Source organism: Rhinolophus sinicus, linkage group LG10 (genome assembly GCF_036562045.2).
Source record: "Rhinolophus sinicus isolate RSC01 linkage group LG10, ASM3656204v1, whole genome shotgun sequence".
Classification (NCBI taxonomy): domain Eukaryota; kingdom Metazoa; phylum Chordata; class Mammalia; order Chiroptera; family Rhinolophidae; genus Rhinolophus; species Rhinolophus sinicus.
The window spans coordinates 75,997,744-76,016,453 of NC_133759.1; the positions used below are offsets into that span (position 1 = coordinate 75,997,744).

An 18,710-nucleotide genomic window follows, 5' to 3' on the forward strand; every position below is an offset into this window, starting at 1 on the left:
CACATAAAGACTGTGGTTTTAAGAAAAAGAGAGAGCAAAAACCTGTCTTCCACTTCATTTTAGAAAAATGTTGTATTCTTCCTATTCTCCCATGTGAAATTCTCAATGTCCACTGGGAGTGGGGTTCTGTTCCGAGACCACCTGGTACAGCCATCCTGGTACCTATCTGCTCACCTGCTCATGCTTTCAGTCTTTTACAATCATATTCACATATATGTATTGGGAAATTACACTATCCTTCAAAATAGATTAAAATTTACTTTCCTCTAAAAACCTCACTATAGCTGAAAAAAATCAAGCTGTTCTTTTCAAAGAATCTCCATTTAAATATGTAAGTTATTCAGCTCTTTTCATTATGTCTAGTATCCTCCAACATAGACATCTGTGAGTTTTCACATTTCTTGGGCCTAAAAAAGCTGACCTTAGATATATATACCAAGCTTGGTCTCTAAATCCAAATTATCTTGGAAGTATTTAGGGGTGAGAGCTGGCTATGTGCCAGCAGATGTTTTTAAGTTCTGAACTTGCGGATATGGGTGTTCAAAAAGGGAAAAAAGTGAGGAGCAAATATGTACAGTGGATTGGTGAAACTCTTAAGGGTGTGTCAAAATTAGTGAGTCAATTATTGTTTAGCTGGAATTAGTCATTTAAAAGGTCTGACTTGGTCTGGGTATGAGAGAAGCGTTAGGGACGGTGACAACCTGGAGAGTACATACCCCAACTAAAGACATTTCAACCCCAAATTTGAAGAATGCTTTCTGTGAAGGCTGGTTTGCAACCTCTGCTTCACTCTGACCTCTACACCAGCCAGCACACACTCTGAACAGAAGCACTGGCTCATTTCTGACTTGATTAGAAACTATCCGGTTTTACTGAAGGAGACAGGCAGAAACCCAAGGGTCCTCAGGAGAATGTTTTGTCTGTAGCCTCAGCAAGGTCTTGGGCTTACCCTCTATTTTCCCTCATAGCTATGACTCAGCTAGTTATTTTTTGGCTGAGATGTCCACTGCATTTCAACAAAACCCTTTACAAACCTTATGTTTCCTCTTGCCTTTGTTGGAAACTTTTTCTGAGGCTTGTTTCTGAGCCTCTCTTGTGTGCTTTTCTGGCACATTTTTCTTTTCCCCCTTGGGTGGCTCTGTTTCTTTGTAAGGCTTTCCTGGTATTCTAGTCAAGAGATTCAGGTCAATCTTCACAATAAGTGGATACCTGTCATCAGGCTCACTAAGGGGTGAAAGAAGTTCCTTCTCTTCCATAGGAGAGAACATACGTTGCCGAAAAAAGCTATCTTCTTCCTCCACTGAGGAGGGCTTAACGGGAGTCCTATTACTCTCAGGGTACTTAGGAGTTTGTGAGGAAGGAGGAAGGCTCTCGCTTTCATCCGAATCTGAGGATGAGGTATCTGTTTCTATGATTTCCCTTGATTTCTGGGAAGATTTACTTGTTGACTTGTATTTCTTTTTCTCTGCTGAAGGTCGAGGGGAAGATTTGGACTCTTTTTTTATGTTGGGTTTCCTTGAGCCTTTGGTGGCTGCTTTGTGTCTGCTGGAAGGCATGCTGGTAGTCATGTCTACAGGGGTTTCACTTTCTATCTTCAAGCCTCCGCGGGGCTCTTCAGCGGCTGCCTTCTCAGCCTTTTTGGGTTGTTTTTTGCCTACAGTTCTCCTCTGTGTTGTGCTGTCACTCTGTGCAGGAGACTTCTGCCTCCCACGCCCACTTTCTGATCCCTTTTGGACGGTTTTGGAATCTCGTCCAGGAGTAGTGGAACTAGTTTCTTTAGCTCCACCTGGATCAGTGTAGCTATTCCCAGTGCCCTGCTCTCGGCCTTCCTTTTTATAGCCTTGAGATGATGGGATGTTACTGTCCACAGAAGAAGCTGGTGACACTTTATGTGGGTTCACTTTATTCAACCAATTATCAAGTTGCCATTTGTTTGTAGGTGGTGGTTCGGGCTGAAAGACAGAGAAATAAGTATGCTTTTTTTCAATAGTGGAGCTCCCTCCTTTACAGTCTAGTCTCAGGAAAAGGAAAAACACAATGCCTAATGCCACAAGTACATCTGTTTTTCATAGTTCTGACTGAACCAAAGCAAAGGGCTGGATATTGACTATTGCATCTAATCTCTAATCACTTGAATAAGAAGATAATGACTATTAGATCTAATCACTTGAATGAGAAGATCTAATCACTTGAATTAGATCTAATCACTTGAATTTAAATACATGTCCTTTAAATAGTAAATATTTCTATCAAGATTCTATCTTCAAAGGCAAAAATTTAAAAGACCACATTTAATTTCAGAAAGTAAACAAATGACATAGGTACCAACAGGGATATTTTAGTTACATTTTGTCAGCCAACAGTAAAATTATACTCTTTTTACCCACAATCACTACATAATATGAATTACCATGTTAAGACACAAAAATAAAGCCCCAACAAAATAAATCCAATTATTTTCATGACCTGAAATATGACCTCAAGTAGTTCCTAATCTAGACCAAATGTTTGTGCGAGGAAACCGAAGTATCTAGGTTTCCTCCAGATACCATGTTTCCCTGAAAATAAGACCTAGCCGGACCATCAGCTGTAATGAGTTCTTTTGGAGCAAAAATTAATATAAAACTCGGTCTTATTTTAATGTAATATAAGACCGTGTCTAATATAATGTAGTATAATATAATATAACATAACATAATACCGGGTATAATATAATATAAATACCAGGTCTTATGTTAATTTTTGCTCCAAAAGACGCATTAGAGCTGATGGTCCAGCTAGGTCTTATTTTCGGGGAAACACGGTATACAATTCAATTTCTTTTTGTAAGAATATGTAACCTTCTTTCCTTCACCTTTTGTATTTTAATCAGGTCTCAACTGGCCATGGCCAGGGGTCCTGATGGGGCCTGTGGAAGACGCCCACCTCCCTCTCACCTCAGGAGATGCACTCTGGGATGGCTCGTTTGCCTCACTGTCACTGGAACTACTTTCACTCTCTGAGTCAGATCCAGAGCTGCTTTCAGACCCACTGTGGCTGCTGGAGTCATCCCGTGAGTTTTCTGCCCCTTCACTGTTGTGGTGTGAAGGTTCAGAGGTACTAAAAGAGATAAAACATATAAATGATGAAAAGTTGCTTTTCTTTACAATGACAACAGGAAAATATCCAATTCTGACAACCAACTTTATTTAAAATGTTTACTATTGTTAAGCTTTACATACAGTTTTATTAATCCAGAAATTCACTATAAAAGAAATATTTCCGTAAAAAGTTTCAGATATGCTGCTCAGTACTTACCTTTTAAAAAGTAGCATAAAATTCATATATTTTAAGTGTACAATTCAATGATTTTTAGTTAATTTACAGAGTTGTACAACCATCACAATTGATAATATTTACTTTATAAGGTTAATTATTATACCACTACAGTGCTATCAGGCTGACCCCACCCCTCCAGAAAAAAATAAAAAGTAAAAGAATGCCCACCTTCCTGGTGTACTCCTTGGCATTGTCTTGTCACAATCCTAAAATTAAAGCATGAAAGGAAATCCATGAATGAATAAATAAATAGCACTCTATTTGCTTAATGTGAACAATATCTGAATTCTTAACAGAAAGACTGGCTCCTCTAATCTATGCATCAGTGTTTACTTAACACTTACAACATAATGTTTTAACCTAAATAACTAATTGCTAGGATAAGATGAAAAGCTTGGTTAATAGTTCTTCTTGTCAACAATCTCGTGCTTCATGAGTATGTTCGGAACCGTGATAAGTATTAAGGAAAAGCCAATTTTTTAAAAGTCAAAAGAAAATGGAGCTTTAAAGACAGAGTGGAAAACTACAACATTCCAGTGTTGGAAAGCAGGAAGGAACTTATTTTAAATAACTGGCTCATAAATGTATTATTCCATTACAATTCATATAAAAAACAATGAAAACAAATACTGGATGAGACTGGCGAAATGTAGTAGTAGACACACCTGTTCCCCATCACTGTCTTCACTGCTGCTTAGCTTTAAGTCATCTTTTAACATACTAGAGGGAAAAGGCAGAAAGGATTGTTATTTTTGGAACAGTTTATCATGGCATACCAGAGTATTAAATATCTACTAAGAATTCTAGAAATAATCACTGTGGTAGCCAAAGATTCAATTTGAAAAACAAAGAAAAGAAGCAGTAAGTCTTACTCTGTCTAGTTTGGTTCACATCCAGAGTAAAAATTGAGAAATGAGGAATTTAAAAGTTCAAAAACTCTAACTTTTCCATGAGTAAAATATTCATCTTTCTTTTCTAATTAAACAAAAACCACCTTCTAGAAACTCTTATACTCAGTTCTGTTATCTCTAATTTTTCTCTGATTGCATATACACACACTCATTCATTATTAAAACAAATTATCATACTCATATCCAACAGTCCACTAGAGAGAGAGAACTCTAAAAAGAAGGAATATAAAATGAAAGGATCAGCAATTCTCTTTCACTGTCCCCAATGTTGCATGAAGAGATTTGTACAATTAGGTAACTATGAAAACTAGAACATGAAGTCAAAGTTCTAGTTCATAAATGCCTTGCTATGAAAGACCCTCTACAGAAATAACAATAATGGGTAAGAAATTTGGCTATACAACAGAAGTGACCATGGAGTTAAAAATAAACTCCCGGTTCCAAATCTTCCTTGATAAAAATGGAAATAAATAAATAAAAATACTATAAGCTGATATCTAAATTTTCTTTAAGGCCATAAAATAAAAATTAAAATCTGATAACGAACCACAAAACACTCTTTGCCTTTTTACAGGAGAGGAAAAATTAACACAAAGCTTAGTGAGAACTACAACTAGGAAAAGTTTAATTTCCCATTACCAGTAGTTCATTACTTTTCTTCTTAAAATTTCATGACAGTCTTCAATCAGTGGGAAGGAACTCTTTCACTCCAATAACTACTTACACTTTCCCCTCAAAGCTTAACATGAGTTTCTAAATCTGAGTTTCACAAATTCAGAGTATCACATAAAAGATTACCTAGAAACAAAGTAACCAGATGATTATAGAACTAGAAGTGTTTTAAGGCTGGGCCAATTAAATGGGACAGAAGAAGCGTTTTCGTTTGGACAAGGTCTTAGTGCATCTCTATGACTGATTTCCTGTAAGCAATTGTACTTACTCTGAATTCTCAGTCCTTATGATTTAATAATGGTAGCTCAGTGAACCTGTTTACACATGACTATGTGAAAGCTTGTACCAGGATGCTCAAGGTCCTGCCTGCTTTTGTTCCCTCAGCAACCAAAGTGACATGCACATATATGGTCGGCTTGCATCAGTCCTTTGCATATGAATAAATATGGTAAATAGGAATATAATTTGAATTCTTCATCAACGAAGGGAACTTCTCGTATTCGTATATTTTCATTCTCATTCTGGTCTCCCTATAGTCATCTGAAGAGGCTGAAGTTATTAGTATAGACTGTGGTTATGGCACAGAGCTAGCACTGTGGCCAGTATTTTTTAGAACTTTGTTTTATTCACTAAGATGACTTGTGGTCTCAGGAATTGAGTTCATTTTTTAACCTGGAATGTATTATCATCTATTATTCTATTAAATTTTGATGTATACTCCAGGTTCTACCCATAAAATAAAAGCTGGAAAACTTAAAAGACAGTACAAACTCTGTTGCTTTAACATTCTATATTTAATGGTTAAATGGAAGGCTTTCTAAGAAGAATCATGTCTTTTTTTATGTCTTCTTTATTAAAAACAAAATTAACACACACACACAAATACAAACACACACACCTCTGAGAGATGAAAAAACCTGTAATCTCAGAGTAGAGGTACACAAGTTATGGCCCACAAGCTGAATTCAGACCACCACCTATTTTGTAAAGAAAATTTTACTGGAATGCAGCCATAGTCTATGGTCTATGGCTGCTTTCATGTACAATGGCAGAGCTGAGTAGTTGGGACAGGAATCATATGGCCCCTAAAGCCTAAAATAATTTCACTATCAGGCCCTTTCCATGAAATTTTGCCTACCCTGCCTTAAAAGATTAAATACATATTTCTAAGTGTTGTTCTAAATATCCAGACACAACAGGTAGATTTTTAGCAAAAATGACAAACATTAAACTTATTAAGCAATAAACTTACGATTTAGACTGATGTCCATTTGAAGTTTTAGAAGAAGGATTGTATCTTTCTAGAACAAAAAGAATGCAGAAATCAGTAACTGACGTAGGGCTATTTAGATGGTAAAATATCTATTGATATACCCTCAAGGAAATATAAATCAAAGCAATGAGATATAATTCTTCATTCATCAAATTGCTAACACTTTAAAGTCCAATAATATTAGGTACTGGTGGAAACAGGCACGCTCATATGCTGTTGGTAGAAGTATAAACCCATGCAATCATTCTGGAAGGTGATCTGGTAATATCTTATCAATACTGTTAAATGCACATATCCACTGACTTAGCAATTATAACAAGAGGAATTTACCTTTTAGGTACACCTGGAGGAACACACGCGCGCGCGCGCGCGCACACACACACACACACACACAGATGGTTTTTACAGTATGGTTTGTAACACCAAAATTTGGAAATAAATGTCCATCAAGAGGGGAATAGTTAAATAAATTATGGTACTTTCATGCAACATTAACACAATTTTCATGTTAAAAAGAATAAGCTAGAGCTTTATACTGATACAGAAACAGCTCTAAAATAAATAAGGGAAAAACACAGGTAATAAAGAGCGGGGTGCTGCTTATGATCCCATTTGCCAATAGTTATCTTTGGGGAGAGTATGAGGGGAGGGGTAGAAGTCAGGATGAGACATTCTTAAAAGATTTTAAGAGAAAATGTAAACTTTCTGGTCCACAGTTATTTCCTATATATTCACAATGTCAGGTCCCTGTTCCTATAACCACAGCTTTAAGGCAGAAGTAAGAAATTGATATATACGTAGTTTGTTAACATTAAAAGGGATATTCTTCTAGTTTCATCTTTAAGATTACTAAAGACAACAAGCTAAGGATAAAAAAATTCCACGTTTTTATCTCCTAAAACAGTTTATTACCAGCATGAATCTACCTTATATAAGAAGTTACTACTCTTGGCAAAGAGGACATTTGTTTTGTTACAGAGTTATATGGTGAAGCCCAGGCATTTGCTACAGTTCCTGGCCTTACTACTAACGTTACCACTATCAATTCGCACAGCCATCATGTCTTGGGACCATACTTGAATTCCCTAAGGCTATCTTCCCCTCAAGTTCTTCTGAGAGGCCCAAAGTGGAGGTAAAAGGGGATTGTGTAGCAGACAGCAGACTGTCTTCCCAGACCAAAAGACCCAGGAAGAATAAATAAATACAGAAATAGGAAGAGAAGAACCACTGGAAGCTACAATGACCTCTTCTTACCTGGAGTTTTACTATCAAGAACCAAGTATCTTCATGAAGGAGAAGGAAAGACAGAATGGCTCTTGGGTTTATGAGGTACCCACCAAATTGAATTCATGAACTTTGAAATATTGTTTCAAATACTTAATAAAAATAGTTAATTTTGATATCCAATGATCTATAATTCTTCATTCTATGAACATATCAAGATCAGTTCAACCAACTACTAGTCACAACATAATAAAAATTGGGATAAGACATGCAAAAGAATCATTAAAGCAATACATGACATGACCATGAAAAATGAATGCTCAATAAACAGCTTAATTAGAAAACCAAGAGAAAAAGAAATACTCACTTTGTTCTCCAGGGCCAAAGTTGGACTGTTGAGATTCCTAAGACAAAGGGATATAAAATTACATAGTAACATTACGTAAAAAAGGTTCATTAGTGAAAAATGCTTCAAATTAAATTACTTAATTCCAGCTAATTCAATGAAAGATTATGTTGAATTCCTAAGAATGCATAAAAGAAAAAACACTGAGCGAATTCAAGTGATCTAATAGTCTACCATTCATTTCTTTTCAGCAGCATCCATGATATCCATATTCTAATTTAGAGTCCTGGAAAAGCAAATTATTTAAAGATTCTTGGTCTTAAGAAAATGTTAAAAAAAAAAAAAATTTTTTTTCAGTTAAAAGGTAATACCAAAAACTGTATACTAGGGTGAAATTAGCTATATAACCTATATAGTCTCAAAATATACCACTTTTATGGACTAAAAACCCTACATCGTATTATTCCATGTGATTTTACTCCCTTCCTCTCTCCCTACTCCTAATATCTTACAAACAATTAGCAACTTGAAGAGACTGTCATATACTTCTTCTTAAGCCCTATACTAGCACAATGCCTGGTTCTCGGGAAGCACCAGTAAAAAGGAAGCCAAAATGTACTGTGAAAAAACAAGTTTCAAAACTCAATTTTCATGATCATATTGAATAGATGTGTTCACATGTGCAAATTGTCCATTTTTCTAGGTTAAGTCTGTGGTACACTATGTAGTACTAAAATTACACAAATATCCCTAAATGCCTGCTTAAAAATAAGCATAATCTTCCTTTAATGACAGAATTATCTGTGAAAGAGAAATCCAAACAGTATGAAAGCTAAAATAAAGTTTTGCTGTTACAAAATGTTGTAAACCTACATCTATGGTCAACTGATATTCAATAAGGGTGCCAAGACCATCCAACAAGGAAAGAATAGTCTTTGCAACAAATGGTGCTAGGACAACTGAACAGCCAGATGGAAAAGAATGAAGTTGGATACAAAAAAAAAAAAAGTTAATCAAAGTGAACCAAAGACCTAAATGTAAGAGTTAAAACTACAAAACTCTTAGACTAAAACGTAGTGCCAAATCTTAATGACTTTGCCCTTGGCAAAGAATTCTTCCATATGACACAAAACGCACAAGACACAAAAGAAACAAACAAACAGATAAATTAGACTTCGTCAAAATTAAGAACTTTTGCAGTTCAAAGGACACCATCAAGAAAGTGAAAAGACAACCCACAGAATGGGGAGAAAATATTTGCAAATCATATATCTGATTAAGAGACTGATATCTATACTATATAATGAGCTCTTAAAAAGACAACCCAATAAAAAAGGGCAAAGGATCTGCATATACATTTCTCCAAGGAAGATACACAAATGGCCAATAAGCACATGAAAAGATGTTGTTTGACATAATTTGTCATGCGGGGAATACAAATCAAACCCATCTTGAAGTAGATAACATTTCACACCCACTAGGATGACAAAAATCACAAAGACAGATAAGAAGTGTGGTTAAGGATATGGAGATATTGGAAGCCTAGTGGGAATGTAAAATGGTGTAGCTATCTTCTTTGAAAAACATTCTGGCAGTTTCTCAAATGATTAAACATAGAGTTACCAATAGGAGCAAGTAAAATGAAAACATATGTCACCAAAACTTGAACACAAATGTTACAGCAGCATTATTCACAACAGCCAAAAGCCTGAAACAACCCACATGTCCATCAGCTGACAGACGTATAAACAAATCGTGCTATATATCCATACAATGAAATATTATTTGGCCATAAAAAGTAATGAAGTTCTGATACAGGCCACAACTTGGAAGAACCTTGAAAACATTATGCTAAATGAAAGAATCCAGGTGCTAAAGACCACATCTGTTATGATTCCATTTACATGAAATGTCCAGAAAAGGGAACTCTGTTAAGACAGAGAGTAGATTAGTGGCTGTCAGGGGAACAGAAGAAATGAAGGTAACAGCTAAAGAGCAGGGAATTTCTTTTTGAGGTGATTAAAATGTATTAAAACTGACTATAGTGATAGTTGCACATGTCTATAAATATATTGAAAACCCTTTAATTGTATACTTTAAATGGGTGAATTGCATGGTATGTGAATTATATCTCTATAAGGCTACTTTAAAAACCTATAAATAAGCAGCGGCCAAGAGGTCACTCCTATGAATTGTGGTAAAACATGAAAAGAATCCTCCATTCCCTTGAATTGCTAATTCACTGGATAAGTGGCCTAAGAGTTAACAGCCCAATCTGTCAAGTAATTTCGGACTCCTTTCCCTTACTCCTGACAATAGTCAGCTAGCCGCCAAGTGCTACTGGATCCTGTCCCCAAAACATCTATTATACTAAATGAGACACTATCTCCTCTCCATCACACTGCAAAGATTTTAGGTCCTCTTCGTTTTTCATCTGCAATAGCCATCTAATGGAGCTTCCTGACTCCAGAGTGTCTCCTTCACTCAACTACAGCCTCTAGCTAACCTTTCCAAAGCCCAGGTCTTAGTATGTGTCATCATTCCTCTTATATTTTTCATAGAGCCTCCAATGGCTCTTTGTTTTTCCTAGGGATGAAACACAAACCCTTTGGTATGACATTCTCTCATGCATCTAAGAACTGGAAAAATAGAATGATAAGCAAAAACAAACAATGGGCTTGTCCTTGTGGAGCTTAACGCCCACCTGAATAATGTCAATGACTATCTTTGCAGCTACTCATGCAAATAAAGGTAAAATGGCAATTGTGGTAAGTACAACAAAGGGCGATTACATATACAGTATTATGTAAGAACTTGTAATTGTCTGTCCCTGTGTGTGTGCATGAGACAGAATGTGAGTATGAATAGGAATATAAATCTGGCCAGGAAGATGAGCAAAGGCTTCCCTGAATAAGTACTGCTCAGGTTGAGATTTGAAGGGACTACAGGAAGTAAACTGGGAAAGGAAGGGAAAGATCAGTGTACCACGTAGAAAGAACATAAAGGCCAAAAAGGATAGGAGCACAGCTAGTATAAAGGACTTAAAGGCAGCCTATGGGAGGAAATAGTACAGAAGGAAAAGTGGTGAGAAATGGGACTCAAGACCGGAGAAGCTAGATCATATAGCTTGCAGATTTTACAGACCATATTAAAGATCTGTGTGTGCATGCAGTTTACTAAGCAGAAGAATTATGCAAGGAGAACTGCATATTGTGAAGATCACCCTTCCTATTCAAGAGACTAGCTATGAGAAAGCTAGACTGCAGTGGTCCAAGCAGGGGATGACCACAGCTTCAACAAACTGGTGTCCAGCTTTTTTGACCATGCATCCCCCATCACTAAGAAATGTTTGCATTTGTATCTCCAAAATATGTATAGTTGACCCTTAAATAATACAGGTTTGAACAGCGTGGGTTCATTTAATAAGTGGACTGAAAACAATCCTTATAAAAGTGTCAATGTATATTTTATGCATTATTATTTAGCTAATATGCATATAACCAATATTGAAATTTTAAAGGGGTCAGATAAAGTGAAATAAATAATATTTTAGAGTAATTTTAAAATTATATTTATTAATGGCAACACTTTACTTACACACAAAAAATAGTGCCTCAAAGGTCTGAAACTAAAATTGGCTTATTTTGATGTTTGGTTTCATTGGATATTACAAAGATATTGCTACACGAATGGAAAAATTGCTATATTTACTAAATCATGATACCAAATTTCAACCCTGTACCTTATTTATGCAAAGGTTTCTACTGAAATTTAGCTAGTAGAGTTCCAGTGTTCATTGATATAAATCAGTTTTTCAGGAAAATAAATTAAAAGATTACATTTTAATACTTTTAGCAAATAGGATCGAAACCCACTGAATTTAGAAAATTACGTTTCCAACACTAAAGTTTGCACATATGAAGTCATCATAGTTTTTGTAAACAATAAAAAATACATAATGATGACATTATTTTAAAAATGTTTTCCTAGGGGCAGCCAGTTAGAGCGCCAGCTCTTAACAAGGTTGCTGATTTGATTCCTACATGGGCCAGTGAGCTGTGCCCTCCACAACTAGATTGAAGACATCAACTTGAGCTGAGCTGCCCCTGAGCTGCCAGTGGGCGGCCAGATGGCTCAGCTGGTTAGAGCGCGTGCTCTGAACAACAGGGTTGCCGATTTGACTCCCGCATGGGATGATGGGCTGCGCACCCTGCAACTAGACTGAAAATGGCGACTGGACTTGGAGCTGAGCTGCGCCCTCCACAACCAGATTGAAGGACGACTTGACTTGGAGTTGATGGGCACTGGAGATACACTGTCCTCCTGTATTCCCCAATAAAATAAAATAAAATAAAATAAAAAGTATTAAAAAAAAAAGTAGCTCTTCAAGTATTTATAACTGAAAAAGAATCTAGTATCATACACTGAGACTACCAGAAGCACCTATACTTTCATCCATTACAGCCGACTTTGTATGCTGCATGATTTATTCCAATATTTGTTTTCTGAATCTTCACATTTTCTGTAAGCTTGTTTCTCTAGTTTCCTGATAAAGGAATGCATTTTAGTATGTTCTCTGTTTTCTCTCTGTACTGGCTTTCAGTCATTGTCACAGAAGCAAGAAAACCAAGTTTCTGGACAAAAGTATAGAACACACTGGGAGCAACCTCAAAAGAGGTTTTTAGTAAAATTTTACTATACTTTTATGTACGTTTAAGGACTGAATTGACTATCACATAACTCAAAATAAGAATATGAATCATGATACTTTCATAATTCCATTAGTTACAAACTCATTCTACACTAAAAACGAAGTTAATAATATAAATGCATATTCACACTATTATTGGTAATCTAGATCTTTTTCCTCCCTGATTATAGCACCCTTGTTTCTACTTTGTACTGTGGCAGATAACGAGCTCATACGAGGAAAAGGAAAATATCAACTCTGCCATTTCCTTGTTTGCTCAAAAATGCATTTTAATGTTACTTTCATTCAGTAGTTTCACTGCATGTTTATCTTTTTAAGCCACCTGTGCGTTAGTGAAGATTAGGTGAATTAAAACCAGTTAATATAATTTATAAATCATATTAACCAAGCTCACTTAAAATCGCAATATGCCACAGCTAGGAAGACCAAGTGAGTAGGAGCAATTCTATCAACTTTTCCATATTGAGAAGACCTAAATTTCTCTTGGGACACCTCACATTTCAGAAATAAAATGTGGCCATCTGCCATTAAGATCAAGAGAAGCAATACTTATTTGATGTTTCTTTTTCTTTTTTTTTTTTTTTAAGATTGAAAAGTAAATAGAGATTTTTTAGAACTAAAAAACAAGAATAAAGTTTTCACATCCCTGCCCCCCTGCCACCACCATCAATTCTCTAGTGCATGTAACACTAGGGTATATGCTTTCCAGTTTGGAGTCTACTGATTTACCACGATAGTAACAATAAAGATGGAGAAAAATGAATGGAACTGAAATACATTAAAGGAGGTAAAACTACTAGGACGTGGTGATAGTCTATGGGGCACAATGCAGAAGGAAGTGCCAAACATCACTCCTATATGGTTTTTCTACTGTCACTAAGACAGGGAATAGGAGAAGACGCCCATGCTTGTCTCTTTGTTTCTTTTTGGTTGGGAACTAGCAGGGAGAATCATGAGTTCTCCCTGCAAGATGTCTCAGAGGCACTTGAAACTCAACATCTAAGAAATGTCAAGTTATATATGTACCTGCAATTCAGATAAAAACTTTCATTAAGATAAAATTTATGAAACATGTAGATAAAGAGGAACAGGCTACAAAGAGAAGACAACTTAGGACTAAGCTTGGTGCTTACAACTTCACATCCCATTAATCAGGAATATGTAATTCTTTTTTCTTTCTTCTGTAGTATTTTCATTTCCACAACCCAATGTTTGGCACACTGAGGCAAAACATATTTCTTTTTCTGTATTCTCTTACAGCACCCAGAACAATGCCCGGAAAACTTACTTTTAATGGTAGAAGTAGAGATAGAGGAGAAAAAGGAACAGCCAGAGAAACAAAGCAAATCTCAATGAGCAAAGTATAGTGGGAGACAAGAAAGAAATAGGTTAAAACAATATTCAATGCTCGTGAAAAGCCCAGTGAAGAGAAAAAAATGAAAAACATTAATTGGAATTGCCAAAATGAGCCATTGGTGATTTTGATGAACATGGTTTTGGCAAGGTATTCAAGGTGGGAGCACGGTCAGATTGCACTGAGGAATAGGTGGACAAAAAATAGACAGTAAATATGAACAATTCTTTACTAAGTTTAAAACAGCAAAGAGGAGGAGTGACTGGAGAACAACATGGAATAAAAGGATCTGTTGTTGTTGTTGTTGTGTTGTTTTTAAATGAGACAGATCGAGAATGTTTAAGTGAATGATATGGATTCACTAAACTAGCTCTCCAAATATGTTCATAAACTCAACGTCTCACCCACCACTGGCCACCTGCGAACTGCTCTTTCTACTGATGGGTGGGTGTGAAGTCCTCTGTTGTGCTCGTCTTCCCCTGTGCTGTGTCTGGCACTCCCACACTTCTCTTTCTAACCCTAGTTGGTGTCATCTTCTCTAGGATACTATCTCAAAATTCCCGAAGTAGCAAAACTTTGTCCCTTCTCTGTCCTCTCACTGGACCTAGTCCATATGGTTAGTGCAAGTAAGTACCTAAGGAAAGTAAGGACCTATTAAAGTTACGTATAAAGCTTTAAACTGTATTACACATGAAGTTGTATTCCCTGAAAATTCAGAGAATGAGATGAGCTATAAAAAAGTAAAACCTGGCCTTTAAAAGCAAATGAACCAATAATGAGTAAGCAGCTGAGGTGTTTCAGAAATGCCAAAAAACCTAAACAGAATTACCTGAGTATATATATCCAAATTGAGTTCACAAACATTTACTGAAAAGCTACTATGTGCCAGGAACTATTCTAGGTATTGACACACACTATTCTAATTGCTTCTTTAAATACCAATCTTAGGACAGGGCAACATCTAAATGGTTCAGTGCTATATCTGCGGCACCTAAAACACTGCCAGGGGTTGTTCCAAACATACAGTGAATATGTGCAAGGGCAGTCAAAAGCTTCAGTATGCTCCAAACTATCACCGGAAAATCTACCAAGCTACCATCAACTACACCCATTCACTCTGTTTCCCTCCTGTGAGAATGACCTAATTGTACTCTATTCTAATGCTAATATCCTCTACTTTGGCACTGAATCTCAACCCTTCTTGTGGAGATTTCCCAAAGTTACCTTCTCTCTTTCCCATGTATCATTTATTTTTCCCTTTTTATTAAATCATTATGATCGGCATATATGATAAAATATCCTTTATCTTGTAAAAAAGGTCCCGACAACATCACCAAGGGTACTTCTTGGCATCACCCATTTCTCTGCTCCTCTTTATAGACAACGCCTCAAAAGAAAATGTTCTTTTATATGTTTGTTCACTGTCTCCAATATCTTTTGAGACTACTGCAATCATTTTTTTGCCCTCCACTTTGTAACTAAAAGTGTTTATGTCATTCATAAAGAATACATTGTCAAATCTAATACCTGGAACACAGTAAGAACTTATAAGTATCTGTTTAGTAACTAAACAAATACATAAACATATCAAATTTATAGACAAAAACCGTAATTCTGAGATTAAAATTATGTTCAATAGGATTAACAACAGATTAGACACTGCAGAACAAATGATTACTGAACCCGAAGCTATAGCAATAGAAACTCACCAAAATGAAATAACAAAAGATGAAAGACTGAAAAACATGAACAGTGCATTACTGAGTTGTGGAACATCTTCAAGAGGCCTGATATACATGTTATTGAAGTCCCTGAAGAAGAGGGGAGAAGGGAGTACAAAAGAATATTCTGAGGAAATTGTAGCAAAATTTTCCCAAATGTGATGAAAAACTGTAAACCCAAAGTTCCAAGAACTTGAAAAAAACCCTAAGCATAAGAAAGATGAAGAGAACCACACCAAGACACATCATACCTGAACAGCTTAAAATCAGTGAAAAAGACACACACACAAAAAAGAAGTTTTTTAAAGCAGCCAGGAGAGAGAGAGAAAAAAAAAAAGACACGTTATGTGCAAAGAATGACACATATCAGAAACAATATAAACCAGACAGTGGAGCGACATCTTCAATCTACAATTCTAATTCAGTAAAAATACCTTTTTAAAAAAAAAGATGAAATACATACAAAAGCTAAAAGCACTCATCACCAGCAGACAAGCACTAAAAGAAATGTTAAAGAAAGTCCTGCAGCTAGAAGGAAAATGACACAGATAGGAATCTGAATAAATACAAAGGAATGAAGAACAGAGGAAATGGTAACTATGAGAAAATACAAAAGGCTTTTTTCCCTATTATTTAAATCTCTTTAAAAGATAGACTGTTTAAGAGAAAAACAGTAACAATATTGTAAGGTTTGTAATTTTCATGGAAGTAAAATGTATACAAAAATAATAGCATAGATGTTGGGAAGGGAGAAATGCAGGCATATTGTTGAATGGCTCTTATATAATAGAAAAGAATATATTCTACAAACTCTGGAGCAAACATTAAATAACACAACAGTTGTAACTAATAAGCCAAAAATGAAATGTAATAAAAAATACTCAATTAACCCAAAACAAAGCAAAAGATCGGATGTGACAAGTAGATATCAAAAAGCAAAATGGGAAATTTAAATCCAGCTATATTAATAATCACATTAAACGTAAATGGTCTAAATACCCCAATAAAAGAGCAGAGAGTATCAGACTGGACTTTTTTAAAAAGCAAGATAAAATTATATGCTACCTTCAAGAAATGAATTTGAAATACAAGATCACAGAGAGCTTAAAAGTAAATTATGGAAAAAGGTATACAATACTTATACTAATCACAGGAAGGCTAGAGTGGTTAAATTAATATGAGACAAAGTAAATTTTGTAGCAAAAAATATTAGCAGGATTAAATGGGATCATTTCATAATGTTTTTAAAAGGGTAAATTCATCTAGAGCTGATAACAATCCCAAGTGTTTGTGCACCTAGAAACAGAGCTTGAAAAGTACAAAGAAAAGAACAAGCAAGGACAAATTCAAAATTATAGCTGGAGATTAACTATTAACTCTCAATAATTGATAGAACAAGTAGAATTAAAATGAATAAGAACGTAGAAAACTTGAATACTATTATAAATCAACTTGATATAATTGACATTTACAGGACACTCCATTCAACAAAGGCAAAATACACCTTTTTTTCAAGTGTACATGAAAAATTTACCACAGTGGAATTAAAACACAAATTGGTTAACAGGAAATATGTAAAATATCTCCAAATATTTGGAAACGAAATGACACTTCAAAATAACCCACAGAACAATGAAGGACTTCCCCCCAAAAAAATCAGGAAGTTTTGAACTGAATAAAAATAACACAACACATACTAAAATTTGTGGGTTGCAGATAAAACAGAGGGAAATTTATAGCACTAAAAGCCTATATTAAAAAGTGAAAAAGACTTCAAAATCAATGTCTTTAGCTTCCACGTCTAAGAGTTTTTTTGTAAGAAAAAATTAAACCAAAAGAAAGCAGAATAAAACAGTAATAAAGATCAGAAAGGAAATTAATGCAATAAAAAAGAAAAACAACGGAGATAAAACAAAGCCATTTTTTTAAAGATCTATATAACTTACAAACCTCTAGCCAGAGAAAAAAGAGAGAGAAGAAACAAATTATCAATAACAAGAATAAGAGAAGTGGCATCATAACAGATAAAAAAAAGCATAATAAGAGATTACCAAAAACTGTATACCAATAAATTTGACCTCTTTAATAATCAGTAGATAAAATGGACAAATTCCTTGAAAGACGTAAACTACTACTAAAGCACATTCAAGGAGGAATAGATAACATGAATAGCCGTGTATCTATTAGACAAATTTAATTTTTACCTAAAAACTGTCCTACAAAGAAAGCTTAGCACCCAAAGGACTTCACTGGTGAATTCTAACAAACATTTAAGGAAGAAATAAGTACGAAGAAATAGTACTTATTTAATAAATTCTATACAAACTATTCCAGAAAATGGAGGCAGAGGGAGTTATTTCTCAACTCCATCTATGATACCAAAACCAGGCAAAGATAACAAAAAGAAAAAAAATTACAGACCAGTATCATTTAGAAACATAGATTCTAAAACTCTAAAAAAAAAAAAAAGTTTTTGAAAATCAAATTCAAAACTATATAAGGCAGATGATACATCAGTGGAGTTTGTTTTAACCAGGAATGTAAGATTGATTTAAAATTTAACCAATATAATTCACATTTTATAGACCAAAAAGGGGAAAATCTTATGATTATATCAATATCAATAATATACTCCTATGATTATATCAATAGATTTAAAAAAATGTTTTAAAATCTAAAATTCATTCTGATAAGAACTCTCAGGCAAATAGGTATTGAAGGGAACTTCCTCAACTTAATAAATGATATCCACAAAAATTCCACAGCTAACACCATACTTAATGGTAAAAGACTGAATATTTTCCCTTCTATGATCAGAAATAAGGCAAGAATGCCTACTTTCACCACTTGTATTCAACACTGTATTAGAGTTTCTAGCCAGTGCAATAAAGCAAAAATAAGAAATGAGGCATCCAGTTTTAAATGAGAGTTGTAACACTCTTTATTCAAATGATGTGATTGTCTAATTAGAAAATTCTATTATATCTGTAAAAATGCTACTAAAATTAAGAAAATTTATCAAGGTTGGAAGATAAAAGGTAAAAATTGCAAATCAAATGTATCTCTATAAACGAGCAAGGAAAGGTCAGATACTAAAATTTTTTTATAAAATGCCATTTATAATAGCTATAAAAAATGAAATACTTAAAGAGACAACTCTGACAAAAGATGTGCAAGACC

The 18,710-nt window shown here is 35.0% G+C and overlaps 1 protein-coding gene across 6 annotated transcripts in view; it reads right to left on the reverse strand.

Moving 5' to 3' along the window:
• Positions 1 to 18,710, reverse strand: part of AFF4 (ALF transcription elongation factor 4) — a 68,126-nt gene that overhangs the window by 15,599 nt on the left and 33,817 nt on the right. For all 6 annotated transcript variants that reach the window (XM_019756072.2, XM_019756074.2, XM_019756075.2 and 3 more), the window contains 6 exons: positions 7,766 to 7,802; positions 6,154 to 6,202; positions 3,984 to 4,038; positions 3,487 to 3,524; positions 2,937 to 3,099; positions 1,035 to 1,952 (listed from right to left, as the gene is read on the reverse strand). In XM_019756072.2, coding sequence (XP_019611631.1) covers positions 1,035 to 1,952; positions 2,937 to 3,099; positions 3,487 to 3,524; positions 3,984 to 4,038; positions 6,154 to 6,202; positions 7,766 to 7,802 — 1,260 coding nt within the window. The remainder of the gene's footprint in view (positions 1 to 1,034; positions 1,953 to 2,936; positions 3,100 to 3,486; positions 3,525 to 3,983; positions 4,039 to 6,153; positions 6,203 to 7,765; positions 7,803 to 18,710) is intronic.